We start from the raw sequence: 24,547 nt of genomic DNA, 5'->3' as shown, positions 1-24,547 counted from the left end.
GAATTCGAGGGAACGCCATCTTTGCCTTTGAATTTCGATCAACGACTTCTGTTTGAATAAAATTCTTACATTTTAGTCATAATATATATATAAAATATGATAGAATAGATATTATCGTAAAATAAGTTATATATTTATATACAATTTATAGGGTAAGCGTATATAACATATATTGGGGTTTTGTATACATCTATTAACTTGAATTTTTGGTTGAGTTGATTTCTTGATATGGCATCAGAACTTATAGTCGATCAAAAATTAAATAATATGTTCGAAAAGAATAGCGTTTATACCCTAATTAATTACTCTACATGCGAAATTGATGGGATTCGCATGTGAAGGTTGAGATGATTTTCGTTCCTTGACATATAGATACTCATAACAATAATATTTATGGAGTAGGGTGAATGCTAAGATCAGATCGAAAAGCGTGAACAATAGGAGTTACCTTTTGTGAAAATATCAACATACAAATAAGAAGAGGAAACATAAGGAAATTGAATATACTCAAACAATGACAAATTACAAAATAACAATTAGTTGTGAATAATACAAACGGAAAATTGTAAAAAATAAACTGACCTTTGATCGATCGATCCACAAAACAAAAAAAAAAAAAAAAAACTTAACTATTGTTTTTAAATGAATCCACTTGTTCGATATAATTGTTGAAAATAAACTCAATAGTTATTTATTTATAATTCTTGAGTTACAAAGAAGCTTCGAAGATTGTTATAAACAATAGTTCAGTTTACCTAATGAAAACCAGAAAACAACAATCTAAAAGAAGTTCCCAAAACTTTGATACAACATATATGAAAATTATTCTCAAGATAATGTAATCACAAAAGGAAATACAATGATCCTAGAATGATGATGAAGAAAAAAAGAACCCATTTCCAAAAATACTAAGTATAGTCAGTTGTCCAAGTAGAAATCATTGTACACAAGACCCTTTTCATTTTAACAACCCAGAATCCAATTAATCATCATATGAACTACAAATGTTCAAGAAATCTATTAACTGAAACATATTTTGAAGATCCATTTCATTAATTATCTGAACAAAGATAGAGGATGATGATTTTCTTACAATAAAGAGGGAGAAACAGAGAAATTACCCTTTAAAGAAGAAAGTAGATTAAACTTAAACGATCGCAAGAAAAAAAGGAAGAAATGGCGGCTTCTGTCTTTGTTCACAAATCACAACACTTTGCTTCTTGACTCATGCGATGTTCTTGGCATTATTATTACACAAAATGTTTGTCGACACCATAAACTGACCAAATACAAAATTTAAAAAAAAAAAAAAAATGAGTGCTGAATAAAGTGTAAACAAATGAAAGATGGTTTAGCATTACAAAACAAACGTTAAATGGATGGGTTTAGGATTCTTTGGCATTACACAAAAACTTCTAATGCCATGAGGAGAATTTTTATTTACAAAATAAATATTTTTATAGTCGAGCCTAATGTTAAGGTTTATTCATTGTTACGAACAAGAGAAAAAAATATACCAGAACTTTCTTCCATGTTACTGACAATAAATAAAGAAAGACAATGTTACTATTTTAAAGAGACAAAAAAATAATTGGGTGTAACCAAGATTAGTTTTTTGTTTTCTTTTAAAAATTATGACATTTTATTTCTTTTGTTTCTTGTTAGTAACAGCAAATAAACTCTTACCTTAACCTCGAACACAAAATCATTTATTTTGAGAATTAAAATTTCCAAAAGCTTATTTTAGTTTTTTTTAAAGCTCATTTTATTTTTTAATTTTCTCCATTTATGGGTGTCTCGTAATATATTGAAGCAATTGGCCAATCCTAAACCCATCCATTTAACAATTTGAAGCAAGATTATCATAAAATAATACTCCAATCACCAATCTTAAATAGGAGTAATACTCAATGCAGTGGCAAAATATATAAAATTCCAATATATACAAAACTTAATATACAAAATTATCATAAAAATATATCAAAAATTATCGCGTTTTTTAGCCTACACAGTCACATGCAAGCATCGGAGGGCATCCACATCCGCCATAAATGCAGTAAATGACTTGATGATCAAAAAAGGGTGAAAAGACAAAGGAAAGTTTACATAACTATGCTGCTTTTATAGGAGAATAACAGATATCATTAGCAGTAACACTTGTTTCATCTACACCGTTTACGAAAAGTGCATCAACGATACAATACCGGGGTGAGAAAATATTGCCAAAAGGCGAATATAACACCTATTTATAAGCTTTACCGGTTAGTGTTCGATGTATAGTCTTGCTTTCTTAAGCATTGAAAACGAAAGCCTCAATCTCCAATCTTTTCTTTTACGACTCATTGGCCTTCCTTTGCTAGCGGGATCCCTATTTGCTTTAACATCAGCCAGTTTCCAGTCAGTGTTCTGATTCTGCATCCAATGAATCCAGCAAGAAAATCCCACATTTCGTTTCGAATTTGGCTTCAGTATCTGATTCAACATACGTTACTTGCATAGGGAAGTCTTTGAATCTCTGCAGGTCATCTGGTACGCTTACTATACGATTTGCACCCGGAGATGATACCTGCGATCGTTAGATAGAACTTGTATTAAACAGCAAGTTTTTTCAAGTATAAATGTGAAGGTCTATTTTTGGAAAAGGTTTTAATGAAGCAAATAACGCAAGTTTATGTTGGAAAAATAACTCACATGTAATCCCTTATCAAAAAATTAGAGAGAGGCCGACTTAATATATAAGCTTGATGGGCTACTCCTATCACCAGTTGACTTTAGAATTGAACCTTATCGGGTCTGGATGCAGTTAACTTTCCTCTTATGCGGGTCTTGTTGTGTACAAGCCCGATAACAAATTTATCAGCGCAAGTAATTAAGGAAAAAAAGGTTAAATCCGCCATTATTCAAGTCGAAATTTTCTTTGGACTTCCACACGTGCATGCCGTGGGGAGAAGGGGGATTGATTATTAGGGTAAGCAGAGGAGTGTTCTGAAATCTATTGGACAGGAGTGATCACCTCAAGACCAAGATCATCCGGAATTTCTCCCTTTGATCCTTGTTCATCCAAAACTTTCTTGTATTCTCGACTATAGTTTTCGAGTAAATCCAAGCTTGGGCAGCCATGCCTAATAAATGACACAAGAATTTAGCAAGTGGCAAAAGTAAATAATCCAATTTGACAAAGATTTTAGTGTTTGACAAAGATGCATATAAACATGATAGTATATCGGTTCCCGAACTATGTATCAACAATCAAGAAGCTAGAATTTATGTCATTGAGTATCTAGAGATTATACACTCATGAACTTAATTTGACTTTCATTACCGCATCGTCATCATACCCACTATTCCCATTCAAAAGCAGGGTCCGGGTGAGGAAAGGTGACGGACAATCCATACCCGTACTCCCTTCACAGAGAGGACTAGAGGAATATGGTCAATTTTACCCCAAACAGAAAGAGCTCAACATAAAGAGAATATGAGTGATCCACCGATTATATGTCAGCTATTTAAATTGCATCTATACCCTACTTGGTACATATTGTGTGCAATTTATGTCATTTATCTCGTAGTTATAACGTTTTCAGAGTAGTGTGCTATCTATAAAACTTGTGCCACAATAGCCCAGAAAATAACTGGACATAAATGTGAGGTTCATGAAGGACACTCTGCAAATGTGAAGAGATTTAACCAAGTAGATAAATGAGGAGAAAATTAGGGAAAACAGGCTGACGAGTAAGGCTCAAGGCCCCGGTCGGGTCAATCATGCCAAGGAGTATAAGACTCATAGGTCGCAACTCACAAAACATATGTACATATGTCAACAAGCTTCGTTTCAGTTGCGAACCATAAAAGGTTTTGAAAGGAAAATCTGCATGAACTGTCGAGGTAAAAATCTGAAGTATCAAGGACAGCCAACAAACATCCTTCATGCGATCCTACGAATATGCTAAAATCATACTCAAGCTGCTATTTCAGCTAGCATTAGAGTACTTCTTAATTTAATGAAAAAATGGAACCAATTGCACAAACAAAATAAATTTTACGTTAGCGAAGACATAGTTGCAAGAGGCTTCGACAAAAAGTCGTACTGCAGTCTACAGAGAGAAAAAACATACTCATGGAGAGTTGATCAAGTCTGACATAAATATAGCCTCGAGGAGTGGTCTTGAAAGCATATAACTTTATGTCATCGCCAAATTGTAGTAAAACTTCACGTGCTATAGATAATACTTTTTCACCCCAAGCAACATTTTGAAGCACAATTCCGCCTCCTGCCCCTCCGTCGCCAATCTAAATTATCATAATATACCAACATTAGGAATTCAGGTCTACTAAAATGGCACGAAAATATTCCATATGCTCTTTTAACTAATCAGAAAAACAAAATTTAAAAAGACAATAATTTTAGGTAACCTCAAAATCCAAATTAAAGTTGAGTACCTCAGGTTCACCGTCATCCTCTTCCTCCCATTCAAAAGTTGGGTCATTCTCTATCTCGTCTGCAAGAGATTGGGCATCTATAAGAACTAAATCATTAAATGTTTATGGAAATAGAGACACATTTAAGAATTTCTAGAAACAAAACCACCTAAACATTTGAATACATCATGAACAACCACCTCAGTTCAGAATTTCTTTTCGCCAAACCCAATATACTCTCCGCTTTCAAACCCATTATTAGCTTCTGTAATAATGCAGGAGTAAGAGTAAGGGGTAATTCAAGAATGACAGAAATTGTGAAAGGTGATCAACATCTAAAGTGGTATGGACCACTTTAAATCTTAAAATCTAGCAAGCTTTCTTGTGCCACATTCTTCATTTATTGATGCTAATGTGAAGGGTACAAAGTCGGTGCAAATTGTGCCACCACTTATTTACATTGAAGTTGATCATTACCCACCTTGAGGACAAGGTGGATCTTTGGGCGGCCGGTAATGTAATGACTCAACATACTAGCTCAGCAAGAGAACTAATGGCTTGTTATGAATTGATTGTGTGGAAGTAGTTTGTTAGGAGGTCATTAAAGGGAATCTGGTAACAGATTTACCATCAAGTTGTTAGACTTGGTAGCTATATATAGATATGATGAAATAATGAATGGCCATGCTTACGAATGATATGCATTAGAGTTCTTCTTTTGGAGTCTTGCAGTTGCTCAATATATGCTCTCTATCTTTCTTGGCTTTCTTTCTTATTCCCTTTCTTTATTCTTCATTACTGACTTTCTGCATTAGCCTACTATTTTCCTTCTTACGTTCTATATTGTTGCACTAGATCTCTAATCTATTACACATTTCCAACGACTATAAAATCTCATTCAATCACCCAATTAACACCCCAATAAACTTATGATTAAAAGTCATCATCAAAAAAAGGCTCCACCCATGTAACCTCAATAAAGCCACATATATCACAAATATCAATGAGAATAAGGAATCAAAAACCCTAATCATGAAGGAATTAGTTTGATCGTGCAAAATCCCAACATGCAGCACAGACTCACAACACAACATGGCACTGGAGTCAGGACTCAACAACTCGAACTCAAAAATTGTCAAAGATGGAGGCACATGCATGAATTTTAAACAAATATAAAAAAAACTACACAACAGAAATCCAATACAACAGATAACTAGCAACTAATGTAACAAGAAAGTCAATTTATAATGGACTATAAAGAACTCAATCTTTGATTGGACTGTACTTAGTGTTGTAATGGTAACTCATAGTCAAGCCTCAAGAATGGTAGATGGTGTACTTTGAGTTGTGTATAGAGTGGGAGAAGGGAGCATGGTGAAGCTTGGAGTCGTAGGCTTTGTTTGCAGCATCGAAGAGCTGATGTACTGCTGCAGCGAGAGCCCCATTGGCCTATTGCTGCGCAGCTTCTTCGAGCTTCTGTTTTGTGTGCTCTGTCGACCGCACCTTTTGGCTTATTCAAGCACACATGCTCTTAAAACCCTTCTACCCCAACAATATATACCCTAATGTCTTGTACCTACCCACATTAAAAGGCTTCTATGAATGTTTTAGAGCCAAAATCAAACTAGGGTTTAGGGTTTTGTTAGAGGATTGATTATCTTTGAAATCATAGTGTTGTATTAAAGTTTGTAATCAATAACATTAAAGGAAACATCAATAATTAAGTCTTCAATCGTTTAGGTAGGTTTTATAGTCTGAGAAAATATTGTATCTAGCATTTCCTACCTCCCAAATCTTGTGTTTCTTCTTGTTTCTATCAATTTCTCTTATCCTTGTTCTTCATAACCTTGATTTTGAGCAATTGCTCAAACAATTATAACAAAAGAAATACTCCTAGATAATAATCAAAAAAAGCTAATGGGTACTCAAAAAATCAACAAAATAAACTAAACCCAGAAGACCCATAAACATACAAAAGCAACAAACACCATAACCATTAAAAAAAGCATAAGTGAAGAATAATTGCTTACATTCATCAGAGTCCTCAGAATATTTAGAAGTGCTAAAACAACAAAGAGATTGAGCATAAAAGGGCGAGATATTTAGTTGGGGGGACAGAAAGGGTAATTTGTGAGGAAGGATGGAGGGTTTAAGGAAAAGGTTTATGAGATTAACAGGTTTGTAATGGAACAAAGGTTTAGGAGAAGAAGATGAGGAAGGCAGTAAAGATGAAGATCTCCTCAGGAGAGTTTGAAGGTTCCTAATCGTTTGCGATTTCATTTCAGAGTTCAGACCGACCAACGACTCAGACACCAAAGCGGTGCCGATGAAGATCTCCGTACCGTATTCACTATTCACTATTGTTGAGTGGGGTACAACCACGGCGGTTCAAAACAGATTTGATAATCTAATATTTATTCGACCTTGTAATTGAATTTGGTTTGACCAAACATAGAATCAAGATTCGATTTTAAACTGAACTGTAGCATATTGCTCGAAATAAATCTAATGACCCGAATAAACACCTCTGAGTACAAGTACAACTGTACAAATATAAATTTGGTTAACAATAATTGGATATGAGTATCAAAAGTCTATTCGCCGTAGGAAAAATTACCGATATGTTTTATTTTCGTAATATCCTATTTTATAATAATTAATATAATTTTTAGATATATGTAATATAAAATTTGATTTATAAATAGGAAAAATTACCTAGAATAACCCAATATATTCATGATTTTCCTACAACAATTCCACATATTGATTAACTATGAATAATCCCAACTTTTGAAGGGTGTTTTCCAAGAGTAAACCCTGTAATCGGATGACTTGATATAACAAGTTTTATTTAAAAAAGATAAATTAAAATAATATGTCGAAAAAAAATGTTAAAAGTATGTTTAGAAAAAGTTGTGATTTTTTTATTATTTAGAATTTTTTAAGTAAATTTTCTAAATTTTTCTCTAATTTTAAATTAAGTTTATCCAAGTTTACCTAAACAAATACCTCTAAAATTGGGATCATTCATGGTTAATCAATAGGTGGAATTATTGTAGAAAAATCATAAAAATGTTGGAATATTCTAAGTATTTTTTCCTTATAAATATGATTTTTAAATATATTAGTTTATAGATTAATGGCATGATGGATTATTGGGCATAAACTATTTTAACTTTATCTACTCCATACATTGTAATGTTATATTATAAAATTTAAAACACAATTAATTTGTAAAGAATGACAATTATATAGGGTGCATAATAATTGCATATAACACGAACATTAAAGAGATATAAAGAGGTATGAGGGGAGTATAACCATTTTTGAAAGAATTTAACTTCCGTATAATCTTAAATTCACACCAAACTTTACTCTATTGGCATCACCAATACCTTCTTTAGCCTACGATTATGAACGACGCCATAAGGCCATTGAACAATAGTAAAAGTGTGTTTTGCTTTCTTTTTGAACCGTTGCTTTGAGCTGTTAAATGTATTCATTTCTAACTCGACTGCTATGTGAAGCTTAAATTGAGGGATACATTGAAAGAAAAGCGACATTAATCGTTTTTGAGTCTTGATGATGGCAAGATTGTCAACAGTCAAAACCATTTTCGTAACCCTTGTTCCAGTATGCCAAAATTTGTAACCGTTCTTTTAGAAAGGGGAACAATTCAATAGGCATCATTAAGGAAATTGAAAGAAAAAATACAAATGGTTTTTCAATTCCTTAATTGATCAAAAATTTAAGCAAGCATGTATACTTTTCCCTGTTCTTCGAAAATTGAGTCATTTAATGCTATATTGAAAGTTGCAAAGCGTAAAATTGATCCAAGTTGTGTTTTTTGGCTCCCGTATCTCCTTGAGGATTGAACATTTGTATAAAGAATGTTATATACTTCAATTTCTTTTCAAATTAGATGCATTTAGAATGGAAAAATTAAACTAATTGTTCATCTTCAGCTGATAAATAGATAATAACATTGTTTTTCCTTTTTTTGTTGGATTGTTCTCCTGTCTACATGCCTTAACATAAGCAGTGTTCATTAATACCCGACAAGAATAGAAGTTGAACTTTGTTCCAGGCTTACCACTACTTATATTCTGTTGCCTTTATTGTCATCATGTCATGCCTTCCTGTTGAGTGTGATTCATAAATAATTCAAAGCTATGGTAGATTAATGAACTATTGTAACACCCCAAAATTTCCAACCCCTTAACGAAACCAAAACCGTAAAAGGACGGGAGGAAATCCGGGTGTTACATAAAAGAAAAGGAAAAGAATTAGATAAACGTTAAATATTAACTTTAAAAAGGTGAGTGGAAATTTCGGCAGCATCTGCCTTAAAACTGTGCGCCTTTGTAGAAAAACAAAAGTTATTTAGAAGCTAATAAAGTAAAGGCACCAACGGTGTAACACCCCGAGATTTTCTGACGTCATTAATTAATATTTTAATGACTTTTGCGTATTTTATAATTATGTTAAATTAATTTAGAAGTAGTTTTAATAAACTCCTTTCATATACGAATTTAAATATTAACATATATTTATATTAAAAATACAATCACGATTTCTAGATAAAGAGGTTCGAATCAAAATAATTATTTTATTGAAATGTGTGAGCACACGAAGGTGAGTTTTTTAGTTGGACCTCGTAAGAAGATAAACCTAGATAAACAAATAAATAAATAAGTGTATAAATTAAATAAATAGATGAGTTAGCGTTTAAAGGGGCCATTAGTCCCTCCGTCACTCAATTTACACGCCTCACTTCCTTCTCTTCTCTCTCACATCCCTCTCCCTCACGGTTCAGCAGCAGCCCCAGCACCACCAGCCACGCCTCCGCCATAGCTGCCAGCAGCCACTAATAGGCTGCCAGCAGCCACTAATAGGCTGCGTTCGCCTCCTCATAGAAGCAGTCGTGGCTGCGTTCTTCCCCACCAACAGCAGCTGAGCTACACCTTTAACAGTCACGTAGCATTATTGTGCCGCCAGCAACTGGCTGCTGGGCAGCCGGTTTTGGCCCTGCGCCACCGCCTCCGCGACCTCCTCTCACTTCTTCATCCTCTTGCTAGTTTTATTTTGTAAGCCATCTCCTTTCTCTTATTTGATTTCATCTTTGTTCCAATTGTTATTGAATCTTGTAATGAGTGAGAATTGGATTGATGATTTGAATGTACTGATGAATTAGGTTTTTGAAATATGAATGAAAAGTGTTGAACTTGTATTATTTTCATTGAATCTTTTTGGTGGGTAAGAATTTGATTGATGAATTAAACATGTTTATGACTTAGGGTTTGAAGTGTGATTTGAAATTATGGGTTGTGTGTTGTTAGGAGGTCATTAAAGGGAATCTTGTAACAGATTTACCATCAAGTTGTTAGACTTGGTAGCTATATATAGATATGATGAAATAATGAATGGCCATGCTTACGAATGATATGCATTAGAGTTCTTCTTTTGGAGTCTTGCAGTTGCTCAATATATGCTCTCTATCTTTCTTGGCTTTCTTTCTTATTCCCTTTCTTTATTCTTCATTACTGACTTTCTGCATTAGCCTACTATTTTCCTTCTTACGTTCTATATTGTTGCACTAGATCTCTAATCTATTACACATTTCCAACGACTATAAAATATCATTCAATCACCCAATTAACACCCCAATAAACTTATGATTAAAAGTCATCATCAAAAAAAGGCTCCACCCATGTAACCTCAATAAAGCCACATATATCAGAAATATCAATGAGAATAAGGAATCAAAAACCCTAATCATGAAGGAATCAGTTTGATCGTGCAAAATCCCAACATGCAGCACAGACTCACAACACAACATGGCACTGGAGTCAGGACTCAACAACTCGAACTCAAAAATTGTCAAAGATGGAGGCACATGCATGAATTTTAAACAAATATAAAAAAAACTACACAACAGAAATCCAATACAACAGATAACTAGCAACTAATGTAACAAGAAAGTCAATTTATAATGGACAATAAAGAACTCAATCTTTGATTGGACTGTACTTAGTGTTGTAATGGTAACTCATAGTCAAGCCTCAAGAATGGTAGATGGTGTACTTTGAGTTGTGTATAGAGTGGGAGAAGGGAGCATGGTGAAGCTTGGAGTCGTAGGCTTTGTTTGCAGCATCGAAGAGCTGATGTACTGCTGCAGCGAGAGCCCCATTGGCCTATTGCTGCACAGCTTCTTCGAGCTTCTGTTTTGTGTGCTCTGTCGACAGCACCTTTTTGCTTATTCAAGCACACATGCTCTTAAAACCCTTCTACCCCATCAATATATACCCTAATGTCTTGTACCTACCCACATTAAAAGGCTTCTATGAATGTTTTAGAGCCAAAATCAAACTAGGGTTTAGGGTTTTGTTAGAGGATTGATTATCTTTGAAATCATAGTGTTGTATTAAAGTTTGTAATCAATAACATTAAAGGAAACATCAATATTTAAGTCTTCAATCGTTTAGGTAGGTTTTATAGTCTGAGAAAATATTGTATCTAGCATTTCCTACCTCCCAAATCTTGTGTTTCTTCTTGTTTCTATCAATTTCTCTTATCCTTGTTCTTCATAACCTTGATTTTGAGCATTTGCTCAAACAATTATAACAAAAGAAATACTCCTAGATAATAATCAAAAAAAGCTAATGGGAACTCAAAAAATCAACAAACTAACCAATTTCTCTTATTGCTTGCAATTTCTTTTATTATTGTTGTTCTTGACCTAGATTTGGTCATTTGCTTTAACTTTTCCATAATCAATTGGTGTTGATGTGCTCGGTTCCTTTGTCATTGCTTGACGGTATTTTTATTTTTAAGATTAGGTGAGAAGCTGCCATGATAGGAGGTGCCCGTGTCCGACTTAGTGGTTGGCAGCAGGCTGCCGTTGCTCTTGGTTCTGCTGTCGGTGCATTACTTGATCCACGAAGAGCTGATCTCATTGCTGCCTTGGGAGAGACAACCGGGAAGCCTGCTTTTGAAAAAGTTCTTCAAAGAATGAAAAAAAATCCAGAAGGCACAGTAAGTCTAGGGATACATTTATCTAACTTTTGACATGCTATCAGTCTAGCACTTTATTGAAATAGGTAATCTTAACTAGGTTTGTTTTGATAGTTGTCACATGATCATTCAATTTTGTTTTTTGTATGTTTCTGGCCTGAGAAAGAAAACTCAGTAGGAATAGTTTTTATGCTGTGTTGACTATGATTTACAAGTTGACTGTCATGTATAATTTCGCGTGGACTGTGGATTTGATGAACAGATGATTTCATGGGTGAAGTTAAGCGTGAATATTATTGTTTGTTTCAAATCCTTTTGGTTTTAGTTTACTAAAATAAACGTTAAGTTTCTCATAGTTGGGGAGGAATACACCCTCTCTCGGAAATTGATAAATGACCATGTCATCTAAATTACTTGCATTTTCTCTTTGAGGCATTTATATGGTCAAAACTTGTTTCAGTCTCTAAACATTCAGAAGTATTGTATTGTTTCTTGGGTAATGGGGTATAATAATGTGGTAATATTTTTTCAAAAAAATTATAGCACAAGTGTAAATGTAAGTGATTGTGAGTGTGTGCAAGGACTCAATGGGGTCAGCCCAATAAACCACCGATCGTATTCACGTACACAAGGAAGAGGACATCTAAGAATTAATTAATTAATATTTTGAATATATTATGATATCATTATTTTTGTTAATGATGTCAGCAGTTTGTTATTTCTGTTTTGCTTAAATACTTGATGCATGCACTGTAATGGGTATCAAAAAGTTTGTTATTGAGTTTACTCATTTTGGAGAGATCCTCCTCTCGAAGTGGGGTGTATTATTTTATCATTCCATATTCTCAGAGAATATTCAATGAATAGTAACTGCTTGTATCTGGAAACTTCCCTTTTCTGAAAAATATTAATATACTCATATAGTTGATTCCTTACAAACCTGGTATCAGAGCATCGTCGATCAGTGAACGGAGAAGATGGCCCCTTCCACAGTGACTCAGAGAATCGAACAACTGGAACAAGGTATGACGGAGATGCGTTCAATCGTGGCTGAGGAGATCGCAAATGCCCTAGCTAACTCGCGAGTTGAACAGCAACAAGAGTTATTGGAACATCTTCGACGAGAGTTGACTGTTCTTTCACTTCAGTTGGAAGGGAAGGTGGCGCACAACCGTGAGGAGCAGGAGCGTTTCCAGCGAGAGGTGCGAGACTCATTGGGAGCCCTACGCTCGCGTTTCGAAGGCGAATCAGGGGAATCAGATGCTAGGGCACCACCACGTCGGTTCTCACCAAATCAATTTCTTAATCAAGATGATGGGGGTATGGGTTTGAACCCAGTTAACAACGCCAATTGGAGATTCAAGAGGTTGGACATGCCCGCCTTTAATGGAGAGAACCCGGATGGATGGATCCTCCGTGCTGAACGCTTCTTTAAGTTTTATCGACTTTCAGAGGAGGATAAGCTAGAGGCGGCGGTGGTGGCGCTGGAAGGTGACGCTCTATTCTGGTATCAATGGGAGCACAAGCGTCATCCTATGACCACTTGGGGCGAAATGAAAGGATTAATCCTGAGGAAATTCCGATCCACCTCCACCGGCACACTCCAAGAACAGTGGTTGAATAATCGCCAGTTAGGAGGAGTGGATGAGTATCGCAGAAGATTCATCGAGCTCTTGGCTTCCTGAAGAAATAGCTATGGGGCAATTTATAAATGGCCTTAAGGAAGAGGTACGGGCCGAAATAAGGATACTAGGCCCAATAACCTTGGACCATGCAATGGATCTGGCGGCAAAAGTGGAAGAGAAATTAAGTATTGGGCCTCCTCGTAAAAATACAGCCCAAACCCAAACTTTCCCTTTTTTAAAACATAATCCAAAAACCCTAAATACCTTTCCTCCATCTTCCTACTCCACGAATCTTTCCACTCCTTCTCAGAACCAAATCACACCTCACCCTCAAAATAGAACCCTCAATTCCACAAATATAAACCAAAAACCCGGAGAAATAAGGAGATTAACGGAGCGGGAGGTCCAACAAAAGAGGGAGAAGGGATTATGCTTTAGGTGCGATGATAAATGGTTCATTGGCCATAGATGTCGTAGAAAAGAGCTCAGTGTGTTGATTTCACAAGATGAGGAGTATGGAGAGGAATCTGAATTGAATACAGACGGGCAAACGGAGGAGATGGCGCATACAGAGATGGCGGATGTACTACAACCCGAAATATCCTTCAATTCTGTAATGGGATTCACGAGCCCTCGCACTCTGAAAATGCTGGGTTACATAATGGGCAAGGAAGTAGTAGTGATGATTGATCCAGGTGCCACTCACAACTTCATCTCCAGAGAAGTGGTCGAAACGTTGGGTGTTCCCCTTTTCCCTACAAAATCGTTCGGTGTGTCATTGGGGACAGGGGAATCCGTGCAAGGAACAGGGTTTTGCAAAGAAGTCAGTCTACAACTTCCAGGTATGGTTATCATTGAGGACTTCCTTCCTCTTCCTCTGGGAAATTCGGATGTTATTTTAGGGGTTCAATGGCTGGAAAAATTGGGGACTATCATGACTAACTGGAAAACCCAAACCTTAAAATTTCAGTTGGGCAGTAAGCATATAACTCTTAAGGGGGACCCTTCGCTGGGAAGGACTAAAATCTCATTGAAAGCCATGATACGAACCTTGCAGAAGGAGGGTGGAGGGTATTTAGTTGAATTCAATCAAATGTCAAGTGATCCACGTAAAAATGACGGGTTGGAAATGGGACAAGTTCCCTCAATACTACATGGGGTTTTGCAGGAGTTTAAACACGTTTTCAACATGCCCTTGGGTTTACCTCTTAAGAGAACCTATGATCATGCCATAGTACTCAAAGATGGTACCGATCCTATTAGTCTGAGACCTTATAGATATCCTCAAGGACAAAAAAATGAGATAGAGTCCTTAATTGCAGATATGTTGACAGCAGGGATAATTCAACCTTCACAGAGCCCTTTTTCCAGTCCGGTTTTGTTGGTGAAGAAAAAGGATGGGTCGTGGCGGTTCTGTGTGGATTATAGGGCACTCAACAAGGTGACTGTCCCAAACAAGTTCCCTATTCCGGTCATAGATGAATTACTGGATGAGTTGAGTGGGGCTAGGGTGTTCAGTAAACTTGACCTTAAATCCGGGTATCATCAAATACGAATGAGACATGAGGATATCCACAAAACTGCCTTCCGTACACATGAAGGTCACTATGAGTTCTTAGTGATGCCATTCGGATTAACCAATGCTCCTGCCACATTCCAAGCGGTTATGAATGAGGTATTCCGACCATACTTAAGGAAATCCGTGTTGGTTTTCTTTGATGACATCTTGGTCTACAGCAAGTCATGGGAGGCACATAGTTTGCATTTACAACAAACATTAGAGTTACTCTCTAATCATCATCTATTCGCGAATTGGAAGAAGTGTGACATTGGAAAAAAGGAGGTGTCGTATCTGGGGCATGTCATTTCGCAGGATGGGGTAGCGGTGGATCAATCAAAAATTTCAACAGTTACTTCATGGCCTGTCCCTACGAACATTAGGGAGCTTCGAGGATTTTTGGGGTTAACAGGTTATTATCGTAAATTTGTGAAGAATTACGCCTCCATAGCTGCTCCCCTCACTGCCCAACTCGAGAAAGATCAATTCAGATGGAGTGAAGAGGCCACCCAAGCCTTTATAACCTTGAAGTGTGCTATGACCCAGGTGCCGGTCTTGGCTATGCCAGATTTTAATCAGATGTTTATCATTGAAGCGGATGCATCCGACTATGGGATAGGAGCGGTACTTATGCAATTAGATCATCCCTTAGCCTTCTTCAGCAAAGTCTTAGGGCAACGAGCTCGGCAAAAATCAATATATGAGAAGGAGCTGATGGCAATCGTCCTGTCAGTAATGAAATGACGCCAGTATCTTCTGGGAAGGAAGTTCATTATTCGCACAGATCAACAAAGTCTCAGGTTTCTTATGGCTCAGAAAGAAGTGGGATCGGAGTATCAAAGATGGATGAGTAAACTAATGGGGTATGAATTTGAAATCCAGTATAAACCGGGGGCTCATAACAAGGTGGCCGATGCGTTGTCACGTAAGGAACAACCCGAAATTGATTGCAACGCTCTCATTTCAGCTGGAGGAATCAAATGGGAAGAATTTCAAAAGGAGCTGCACAAGGACCCATTTATTCAGCAATTGGTTCATGCCATTCAACAAGGGGAAACGGTACCTAAAGGCTATAATATTGAGCATGGAAATCTTAAATACAAGGGGAGGTTGGTTATTCCTGGTAACTCGCATTTAGTCACTAAATTGTTGGCAGAATATCATGACTCAGTCATTGGTGGTCACTCTGGGGATTTTAAAACGTATCAACGTTTGGCTAGAGAATGGTATTGGCCGGGAATGCGGCGTTGTGTATCTAAATATATATCCTCTTGTATTATTTGCCAGCGCAACAAACACTCAACCCTCAGCCCGGCAGGATTACTACAACCTCTACCCATCCCATCTCAGGTTTGGGAAGACCTAATGATGGATTTCATTGAGAAGCTGCCAAAATCCCATGGTTACGATACGATATTAGTAGTAGTGGATCGTCTATCTAAATATGCTCATTTCATTCCTCTTAAGCATCCGTTTACGGCCCAAGGAGTGGCAGCAGTATTTATTCATGAGATTGTCAGATTACATGGTTTTCCTTCTACTATCGTCTCTGATCGCGATAAAATTTTCATGAGTCACTTTTGGCAGGGGTTATTTCGCCTTCAAGGCACTCACTTGAAAAGGAGTACAGCGTACCACCCACAAACGGATGGTCAGAGCGAAGTGGTGAATAAGGGAGTTGAAACGTATCTTAGGTGCTTCGTTGGAGATAAGCCTAAAGGCTGGAGTAAATGGCTGGATTGGGCAGAATACTGGTATAACACTTCCCATCACAACTCAATATCATGTACTCCTTTCAAAGCCATATATGGGCGAGATCCTCCTGCATTGATCCGTTTTGAGAAGGGTAGTACTGCAAATTCATTTCTTGAAGAACAGTTGCAGGAACGGGATGCCATACTCGATGATTTGAAGGCTCACTTACTACGGGCTCAGCAAATCATGAAAAAACAAGCTGATGCTAAAAGAAGGGATATGGAATTCGCAGTGGGGGATCTTGTGTTCCTGAAATTACAACCTTACCGCCAAAAATCGGTGGTTACCAGGCTACATGAAAAGTTGGCTGCTCGTTACTTTGGACCCTTTGAAGTATTGGAGAGAGTGGGGAAGGTTGCCTATAAATTAGCCTTACCTCTAGAAGCCAAGATACACCCGGTTTTCCACATCTCACAGCTCAAGAAAGCCGTAGGTTCTGCTCAGGTGAACCCTACTATTCCTACTCAACTAACTGAGGATATGATTTTGGTGGCTGAACCAGAGGAGGTATTGGGAGTTCGTAATGAATCGATTGGAGGAGTTGCAACCGCGGAAGTGCTGGTTAAATGGAAGGGTCTGCCAGAATTTGAGGCCACTTGGGAGGATTATGCTTCTCTGGATGCTCGTTTTCCTGACTTTCACCTTGAGGACAAGGTGGCTCTTTGTGGCGGAGGTGATGCAAGGACTCAATGGGGTCAGCCCAATAAACCATCGATCGTATTCACGTACACAAGGAAGAGGACAGCTAAGAATTAATTAATTAATATTTTGAATATATTATGATATCATTATTTTTGTTAGTGATGTCAGCAGTTTGTTATTTCTGTTTTGCTTAAATACTTGATGCATGCACTGTAATGGGTATCAAAAAGTTTGTTATTGAGTTTACTCATTTTGGAGAGATCCTCCTCTCGAAGTGGGGTGTATTATTTTATCATTCCATATTCTCAGAAAATATTCAATGAATAGTAACTGCTTGTATCTGGAAACTTCCCTTTTCTGAAAAATATTAATATACTCATATAGTTGATTCCTTACAGTGTGTGTCTGTGGTATTTTGTTAATGCAGGGCCGTATCTGAAAATTTGGAGGCCTATAGGCGAACTGAAAATATGGGATTTAATTCTCATTCCAATTTAATTACTTATTTGTCAAAGTGATTTTTTCAAAAAACTTAACAGATAGGGCTCTTATTGAAAGAGATTCTTGAGCTCAATTAGCAGCCACTATGAGTCTCTATGATATTGCATTAGGAAAGAAGTTATTTTAATTGAGTTAGAGTTTTATAAAGTGTGCTCATCAATTGATAGATTGAATTATTAAAGGAAATTTGGAAAATTAAACAAAACCATTGAGTATGGTATGGACTTTTGATTTTGTTATGCATTGAGTTAGATGTTTTCTCCTTTATTTTTACCATTTAGGCATTATGTTATGAAGTACTATTGGGCTTCTTCCTTTGTGGACCCTGGCCAATAGCCCTACATGCCCCAGCTCAAATACGAGTGTGTGTGAGCGTCTAGCATGCTTAGACAATTTTTGTTTCTTAGTGTGCTGCTGTTGCGTACTACGTTGAAGTATTTTTGTGTCAAAACTTTACTTCAGAACTTTTGAACATTTTATGTGATTGGTTTGTCATTCTGCTCTTACAACTTGTAATAAAATCAGAAGTACGTTATCCCTCATTCCCTTGAACTCTCATGCCATAATGTCCCTTGAAACCTTTTCTTTTCGCTATTGCATTGTATTAATCTGAAGCTAAATATGTAAATTCTTGTTTATAATTTGACATTAAGTGCTTTTTTCAGGCGGTTCTCCTGGAAAAACCTCGGGTTATATCGACAAATGTTGGGCATGCATGGGACCTCCCAGAAAACACATTCGGTGCTGCTTATGCAAAGTTCATGGGGTCGAGGAATTTTTCCCCAGATGATAGACCACCTGTACGATTTATGGATACAGAAGAACTAGCATATGTGGCGATGCGGGCCCGAGAGGTGCATGACTTTTGGCACACTCTGTTTGGTCTTCCGACAAACCTATTGGGGGAGTCAGCTCTGAAAGTCATAGAGTTTCAGCAAATGTACCTTCCTATGTGCTTCATGTCAGTCATAGGAGGCACAGCAAGATTCAACTCGAAGCAAAGAGCTCTCTTCTTTGAGCACTACTTCCCTTGGGCCTTACGTGCTGGGATGAACTGCACAGATCTGATGTGCATATATTATGAACGCCACTTTGAAGAGGATCTGGATGTTGTTCGACGAAAATGGGGAATCATTCCTGCTCCTTCCCCCATTGCGACCAAAGCTGAAGCATAGCATGACCAAGAGTAATAATCCACGGCCCTAATGCAAGTTATCAGGGTTTAGTGTACGAATTTGAAGCTCAAACTCCATCTTCAGATTTGCAGGATCGGAAGGCAATTTGGATTTGTTGTCTTATTATACTGCAGATGAAGAGTTCTGGATTAGTCCTTCATTCTCGACATCGGTTAGAACTTTGAGGGTTGAATATCGTTATTAATTTGTCATTAGAATCAACCTTACAGTTAACCATTGTCCTGTAAATACTTGTATGTTTGAGAAGTTGGGTTCTAGTTACCTCTTATCCATGATCTAACTGATATAGACAACTGGCAAGACATGGTCAGAATCCCTGTTCTTCAAGAATCATGTGAGCAAGGAGGATCAATGAAAGGTACAGTTATGGGGACAGGGTATATAAAAATCTGCTTCTGCTTCTGCTTCTGCTTCTGCTTCTGCTTTGCTTTTGCTTTTGCTTCTTGATGCCCTTTAAGTAGGCTCTTTGAACCTCACATACACGGGCATCTTGAGCGCACATTTTAAAGATTGAGCTTTTTAATACTCCTCGTGTTAAGCCTAAATGTCTCATTTTGATTTAATACATTTGTTAATGAACTATTTTTATTATTAATATCTTTAATTGTGCGTAATTAAAAATGATAATAATTAGACACTTTTGTCAATACACTATTGCTATTACTAATATGTTGATTGATGAATAATGTCAAAATTCAAATAGAATATTTATGTTAAATAGGAGGTAGTAGATAATTTATGTTATTTTCTTATTTTTTTTTATTTGCCATTTTATTTTTTGCACGCTTACTTTGAGGTTTATTATCTTTAAATAATCATCAGACAAATTTATAAACTTCTTCGATATAAAAATTTGCTTTAAAACGAATATAACAAGATCGTATATGAATATATTTTATCTTTAATATATCTCTTTGAAATTTTATTTAATTTTTTTTTCTTTTTTAATAAAAGAATTTTAAAGTGGATAAAAAAATTGATAGTACAATTAGTATCATTTGAATAGTAGTTTTTAAGAAGAATATGAATTAATGTTGTGATTGGTACTTAGTGTATTTTATAGAATGAAAAGATATATTTCTATTAAATTGTGTTGATTATATTAAAAACAAAAATAAACTATGTAAATAGAATTAAACAAGAGTGTTATTATTTATTTTCAAATAAAAAATAATACAAATAAATACGATATATAAAATAAAAAATATAGTAAAGTAATATTTCTTGAGGGGATCTAGTATTGGACCCTTAATTGATTCGCACTCGGAACATCTCAAGTCTTATTGTCATCAAGTTTTGACATAATCCGAATCTAAGTTATCGGTGCCAACATTTTTTTCCAAAATTTGATTTTTTTTTTGCGGCAAGTCTCTTTCAAATCAATCATTTTTTGACAGTAAAAAAAATGACATGTACAAAGAAGTCAATAAAATGTCCAAGAAAGTTTAGAAGCCTGTAACAGAAAAAGCTTTGTTTCTGGGTCACTAAGAACAGTGATTCTTTGAAACATAAAAGAAATTCTCAGAAAACACCAAATCTACAAGTTTGATTACATGATATTAATCCACATTTTTTGAGCATCAACAATAGAAGATTTAACAACCTTTAAACAAACTCAACACTTGGATATCCATATTTGAAATGGTGGCCATTTAGTCTTGCTAGTTACTACTTACTACCACCACCAAACAAATAACCTAAAGAAGATCCACCACCTGGGGCAGCATGAACCTTGGTCGAGGGTCGGTCCTGCGTTTATAAAACCCATGATATTGAATTCAAATAAGTAATGAAAGAGGCATCGCGTAAATATATGTCATGTAATGCAGATTTACACAAGGGGATCGGCATTTCATAATTTATCACTATTCATCGTTAAAAATACATACTAACCCGCAGTATCAATTAAGCAAAAACAAGACACTGAAACTACTACCAGCATCATAAAGGTTAATAATAAATGGTTTTAAGCCAATTCAAGAGATACAACATGGTTTCGATTGATTTTTGGCAGTACAAGTGGGACCAACCCGTTACCAAAATTGTGACCAAAATCGCATTTTTGCACTGTACCACAAACTACTAGTGAAAGCCAATATGCAATCCTAGTCTCATCAATTAATCCCAACATACCAACCCTAGAAATATAGAAGAAAAGGTACACAATAGTTCCATGCAAACACAACATTCAGTTAACACAAGGTGATGGAAAAGCATTCCCATGTGATGCCCACAAGTTGTCTTTCGGAAAATTTATCAAACAGGTTAAGGTACATATGAATTATGATAAATTTTTGTCATATAAGACCTATAATTTCAAAAGTTTACTTTCTCCTGGATCTTGTACGAGCATCCCAAATTCCCAGGAATAAATGAATTACAATAATCAATATAATTAATCAATCTTGAGATATTGCTGGTATCTATGATTGAATTCAAACAATGAAACAAGCCAATAACAAGTAGCAAAGGGCAATTCAAAACAAATTATATATGCATAAACTAAAGAGGTGCCAAAAGAAAAAGTTAATAGTGTAGCAAGCTATACCGTGATGAAATTGCCAGTGTTCTGACCATCAGCACGGTGATAGTTGTTTATATTATTATTAACACCAGCAGGAACATTCTTAAAATCTACAGGCTGGGAATTAACAACAGGCTTTGGTGCATCTTTTACAGCCGGTGCAGCACTAGTATTGGCAGGAGGATTATTAGCCGCTGGCTTAGGAGCCTCTCCACTTCCAAACAAGTAGCCCAATGAACTCTGTCCACCTCCACTGCTAACACCGCGTCCCATTTCCAACAAACTCCAACTGAATTGATCAATTGTTAACGAAGTTAAAATTCGAAGTAACAAAGGTATAACCACAGCAATCAGAGAGTTTTAGCATAGAAAATCATTAAGGAAACAGACTGACTAATGGCATGGCTGCCAAAGTCAAATTGAGAGGCTATTATGTCACAACAATGAAGCTTGGATCATCATCAATTCATCAACAATGATGACTGCTCTTACAAACCAAACGGGTCTTACGCTTGTTTACCCCATTTTCATCGGGATATTAGATGAAAGTACTCCACGATGTCAAAAATTGAGTCTATACTTGCCAGACAGATCCATCTTGAATAATTTCGAGGCCATGACCAAAAATTATACAACACCTTTTAATTATAACAAATATATTCTTCATCAATAAATTTATTAACAAACTTGCTCCACCTTTTTATAATATAATCCATACAAGTTTGATCATAAATAATAGATAGAAAACAAATGGAATGTTGTGTTAGTGGCCCAAAGTTTTATAGTTAGTTCAAGTGATGATCCATCACATGATCATCATGATTTACTAGAATACTCTAAGGAAAAAATGAATGTCAGTGGAGGGAACATTCATGAGAACCTCTTTCTTAATACCTTGAGATAGCTCTACATCATTTCTTTGCCAAAGGTTAACCGACATTGCACTTATACATATAGGGAAATGTTGCTCCATTTTCATACAAACAACACCAGTACACTACCCATCCAAACAAGCAAGAGAAGCCACATAACAGAGTAGCCTTTACATAAGCCACTGAACCTCCATGTCTACATTGTATTCCATATAATACACAAATTTATTCTTATCCACTATTTCTTGTATCCATTTGTAATTTAATTGTGAGTGCTCACTCATTGTGCTCTCTACTAATAGTTATACTTGTTTCGGAAGCACAAAAGCTGTATTAGACCTCTTGAGGCACTAAGAAACTAATAATAACCCTACTTAATATGATGCCTTACTAAAAACCATATAAAAACTTAGTTACTTTTACCAATTATAAGAGAGAACAGCATATCTACATTTCATCAAACACCTACAGGAATTTCACAAGAAGATCTACATCATTGAAAACTTTATTCTCTCAAAATATAGTAATCATGGAAATTTTGAATCTCTTAAATTACTCCTCTCCAATAATGTTTTTAGGAGAAATTTGAGACCTGCCTAATTCCTCAAAAATTAAAAATTAATTAAAAATAAAAAAATAGTCCTCTTTCTAATTTTGCTTTTTTGATGATTATCAGTCACAATTCCAATTTCCTACGGTTATCATTCGAAAGAAAAGCAACAAATTATCATCAAAAGCATGTCCGCCAAAAGGATCTTATCTCATGATACATTCAATCTTGATTTTACAAATAGAAAATCCAAAAAATTAAATCAACATCAAATACGGAGTACCAATTTTATTCTTTGAAAATCAAAATTAAAAATCCATAGAAAACTAAGTCTATAAACTACAAATGTAAAATATTTGAAAAACATAAGAAAATGGAGTACCTGGGTAGATCTGAAACGGAAGCAAAGGAGCTATGAGAGAGAAAGGGAGACAGAGAGGGAGAGCTTAATAGCTTAGAGTAAGAGGAAGAAAGCTAGGAGGCAAAACAAAAGTTATGAAATGAGGAATTTTATCTTAATAATAATGTGCCCCAAGTGCATTCATCTTTTTATGAAGAAAAAAACTAATTTTTTAATTAATTTTTTTGAAAATTATGATTTTTCTGTATATTAAAGTATTGGAATTGTCTTGTTTAAATAATGCATATTTGCTTTTATCGATTAAAATATAATTGAAGATCAATACTTTGTTCATTTGAAGAAGATAAGTTTAATACTTTCTTCCTTTTGAAATACTTCTTGCATATCGTTTTTGACACTATTTAAGAAAAATATGGTCAAGTGAGATCTTGTTTGAATCGTCTAATCACATACTTTCATAAGATTAAGTTTTTACAATTTTTAGATGTGGATAGTTCAATATATAAATGATTAAAATAACACATTAGATTGCATAAAAAGTCAAATATCCTTAAATGTCTATTTAGTATATCTTTAATGCCCACCGAGTAAGCGTGTAGTACTTACAATATCTTAAATGCCTACTTTAAGTTACTTACAATGAGTAACTTACTTTACATTTTTTCTTTATATGCCGACCTAATAAAAGATGGGTAAAAAAGACGATCCCTCACAAGAATTTGTATATCAATTAAGATCATTATTTAAATGGTTAGAGCGACAGAGAGAATAGCAATAGAATGATGAAGTTATCTCATTTCACAATTTTAATGAACAAGTTGAGTTGGGTAAAAAAGTTTCCTCATTTTAATTAACAAATTTATGATTAAGATCAATATGCACACTCTTTAAATAAAAAAAAAATCGATATGCATACACCATGACACCAATTCACTGATAATCTAATTTAGGTTGCATCAAAATCAAATATTTTTGAGTGCATCAACCTAAACCTATTCTACATTATTTTAGCTTGCATCAAAATCATATATAATAAAGTCTTGTATAAACCTAGTCCACGTTATTTTAGTTTGCATCAAAATCGTATATTGTGAAAATCTTTTATAAATCTTACTCCACCTTATTTTAATATGCATCGACCAGCTAAATAACAAATATTTTTCAATAATTATACTTATCAAGTAAGAATAATTAGTTTTTAAATTTAGAGGAATCTATCTAATAATATATAATACGTCCCATATCTCTCCCCCCGAAACCTAACTATGTTCGGGACGCTTGGCTGATCACCGTGACCCTATTTATTTGACAAAAGTAAATTTTCGATACATAAGAATTTGTATTTAAAATAACAAGAATGACGGAGAATGTTAAGAAACACGATTCCGGTGGTCTTTTATGGAAGAGAATTAAGCTTACTTCTACTCGCAAAGCTTACGGCAAGAAACGTCTTCGTCGTGTTTCGCAGGTTTCATCTTTCTCCTCGATTTCTCGCCTTTTTTTCTTGTGTTTTATTAATTTATTTGGATA

At 35.5% G+C, this 24,547-nt stretch overlaps 1 protein-coding gene and 1 pseudogene across 1 annotated transcript; both read right to left on the bottom strand.

Annotated features, from left to right (window-relative positions):
- Positions 1-1,959: 1,959 nt before the first annotated feature.
- On the bottom strand, positions 1,960-6,792 carry LOC130820591 (uncharacterized; annotated as a pseudogene).
- Positions 6,793-20,154: 13,362 nt separating this feature from the next.
- On the bottom strand, positions 20,155-23,192 carry LOC130820590 (protein SPIRAL1-like 1). The gene is made up of 3 exons (XM_057686020.1): positions 23,039-23,192; positions 21,259-21,523; positions 20,155-20,459 (listed from the first exon to the last, which is right to left on the bottom strand). Exons 2-3 carry the CDS (start codon positions 21,505-21,507, stop codon positions 20,379-20,381), a joined length of 330 nt encoding a protein of 109 aa, XP_057542003.1. The 5' UTR covers positions 21,508-21,523; positions 23,039-23,192; the 3' UTR covers positions 20,155-20,378.
- Between the last annotated feature and the right edge of the window lie 1,355 nt (positions 23,193-24,547).

This window comes from Amaranthus tricolor, chromosome 8 (genome assembly GCF_026212465.1).
Source record: "Amaranthus tricolor cultivar Red isolate AtriRed21 chromosome 8, ASM2621246v1, whole genome shotgun sequence".
NCBI classification, from domain to species: domain Eukaryota; kingdom Viridiplantae; phylum Streptophyta; class Magnoliopsida; order Caryophyllales; family Amaranthaceae; genus Amaranthus; species Amaranthus tricolor.
The sequence above is the reverse complement of the archived record's forward strand: the minus strand, read 5'-3'. Positions and strand labels throughout refer to the sequence as shown.

What these genes read in the sequence shown, in the direction of transcription:
- LOC130820590 (XM_057686020.1), bottom strand. Translation starts at nt 21,507, where the DNA reads ATGGGACGCGGTGTTAGCAGTGGAGGTGGACAGAGTTCATTGGGCTAC. An exon ending in ACACTGGCAATTTCATCACG is followed by an intron (nt 20,460 to 21,258) that starts GTATAGCTTGCT and finishes TTATAAACGCAG; the next exon opens with GACCGACCCTCGACCAAGGT.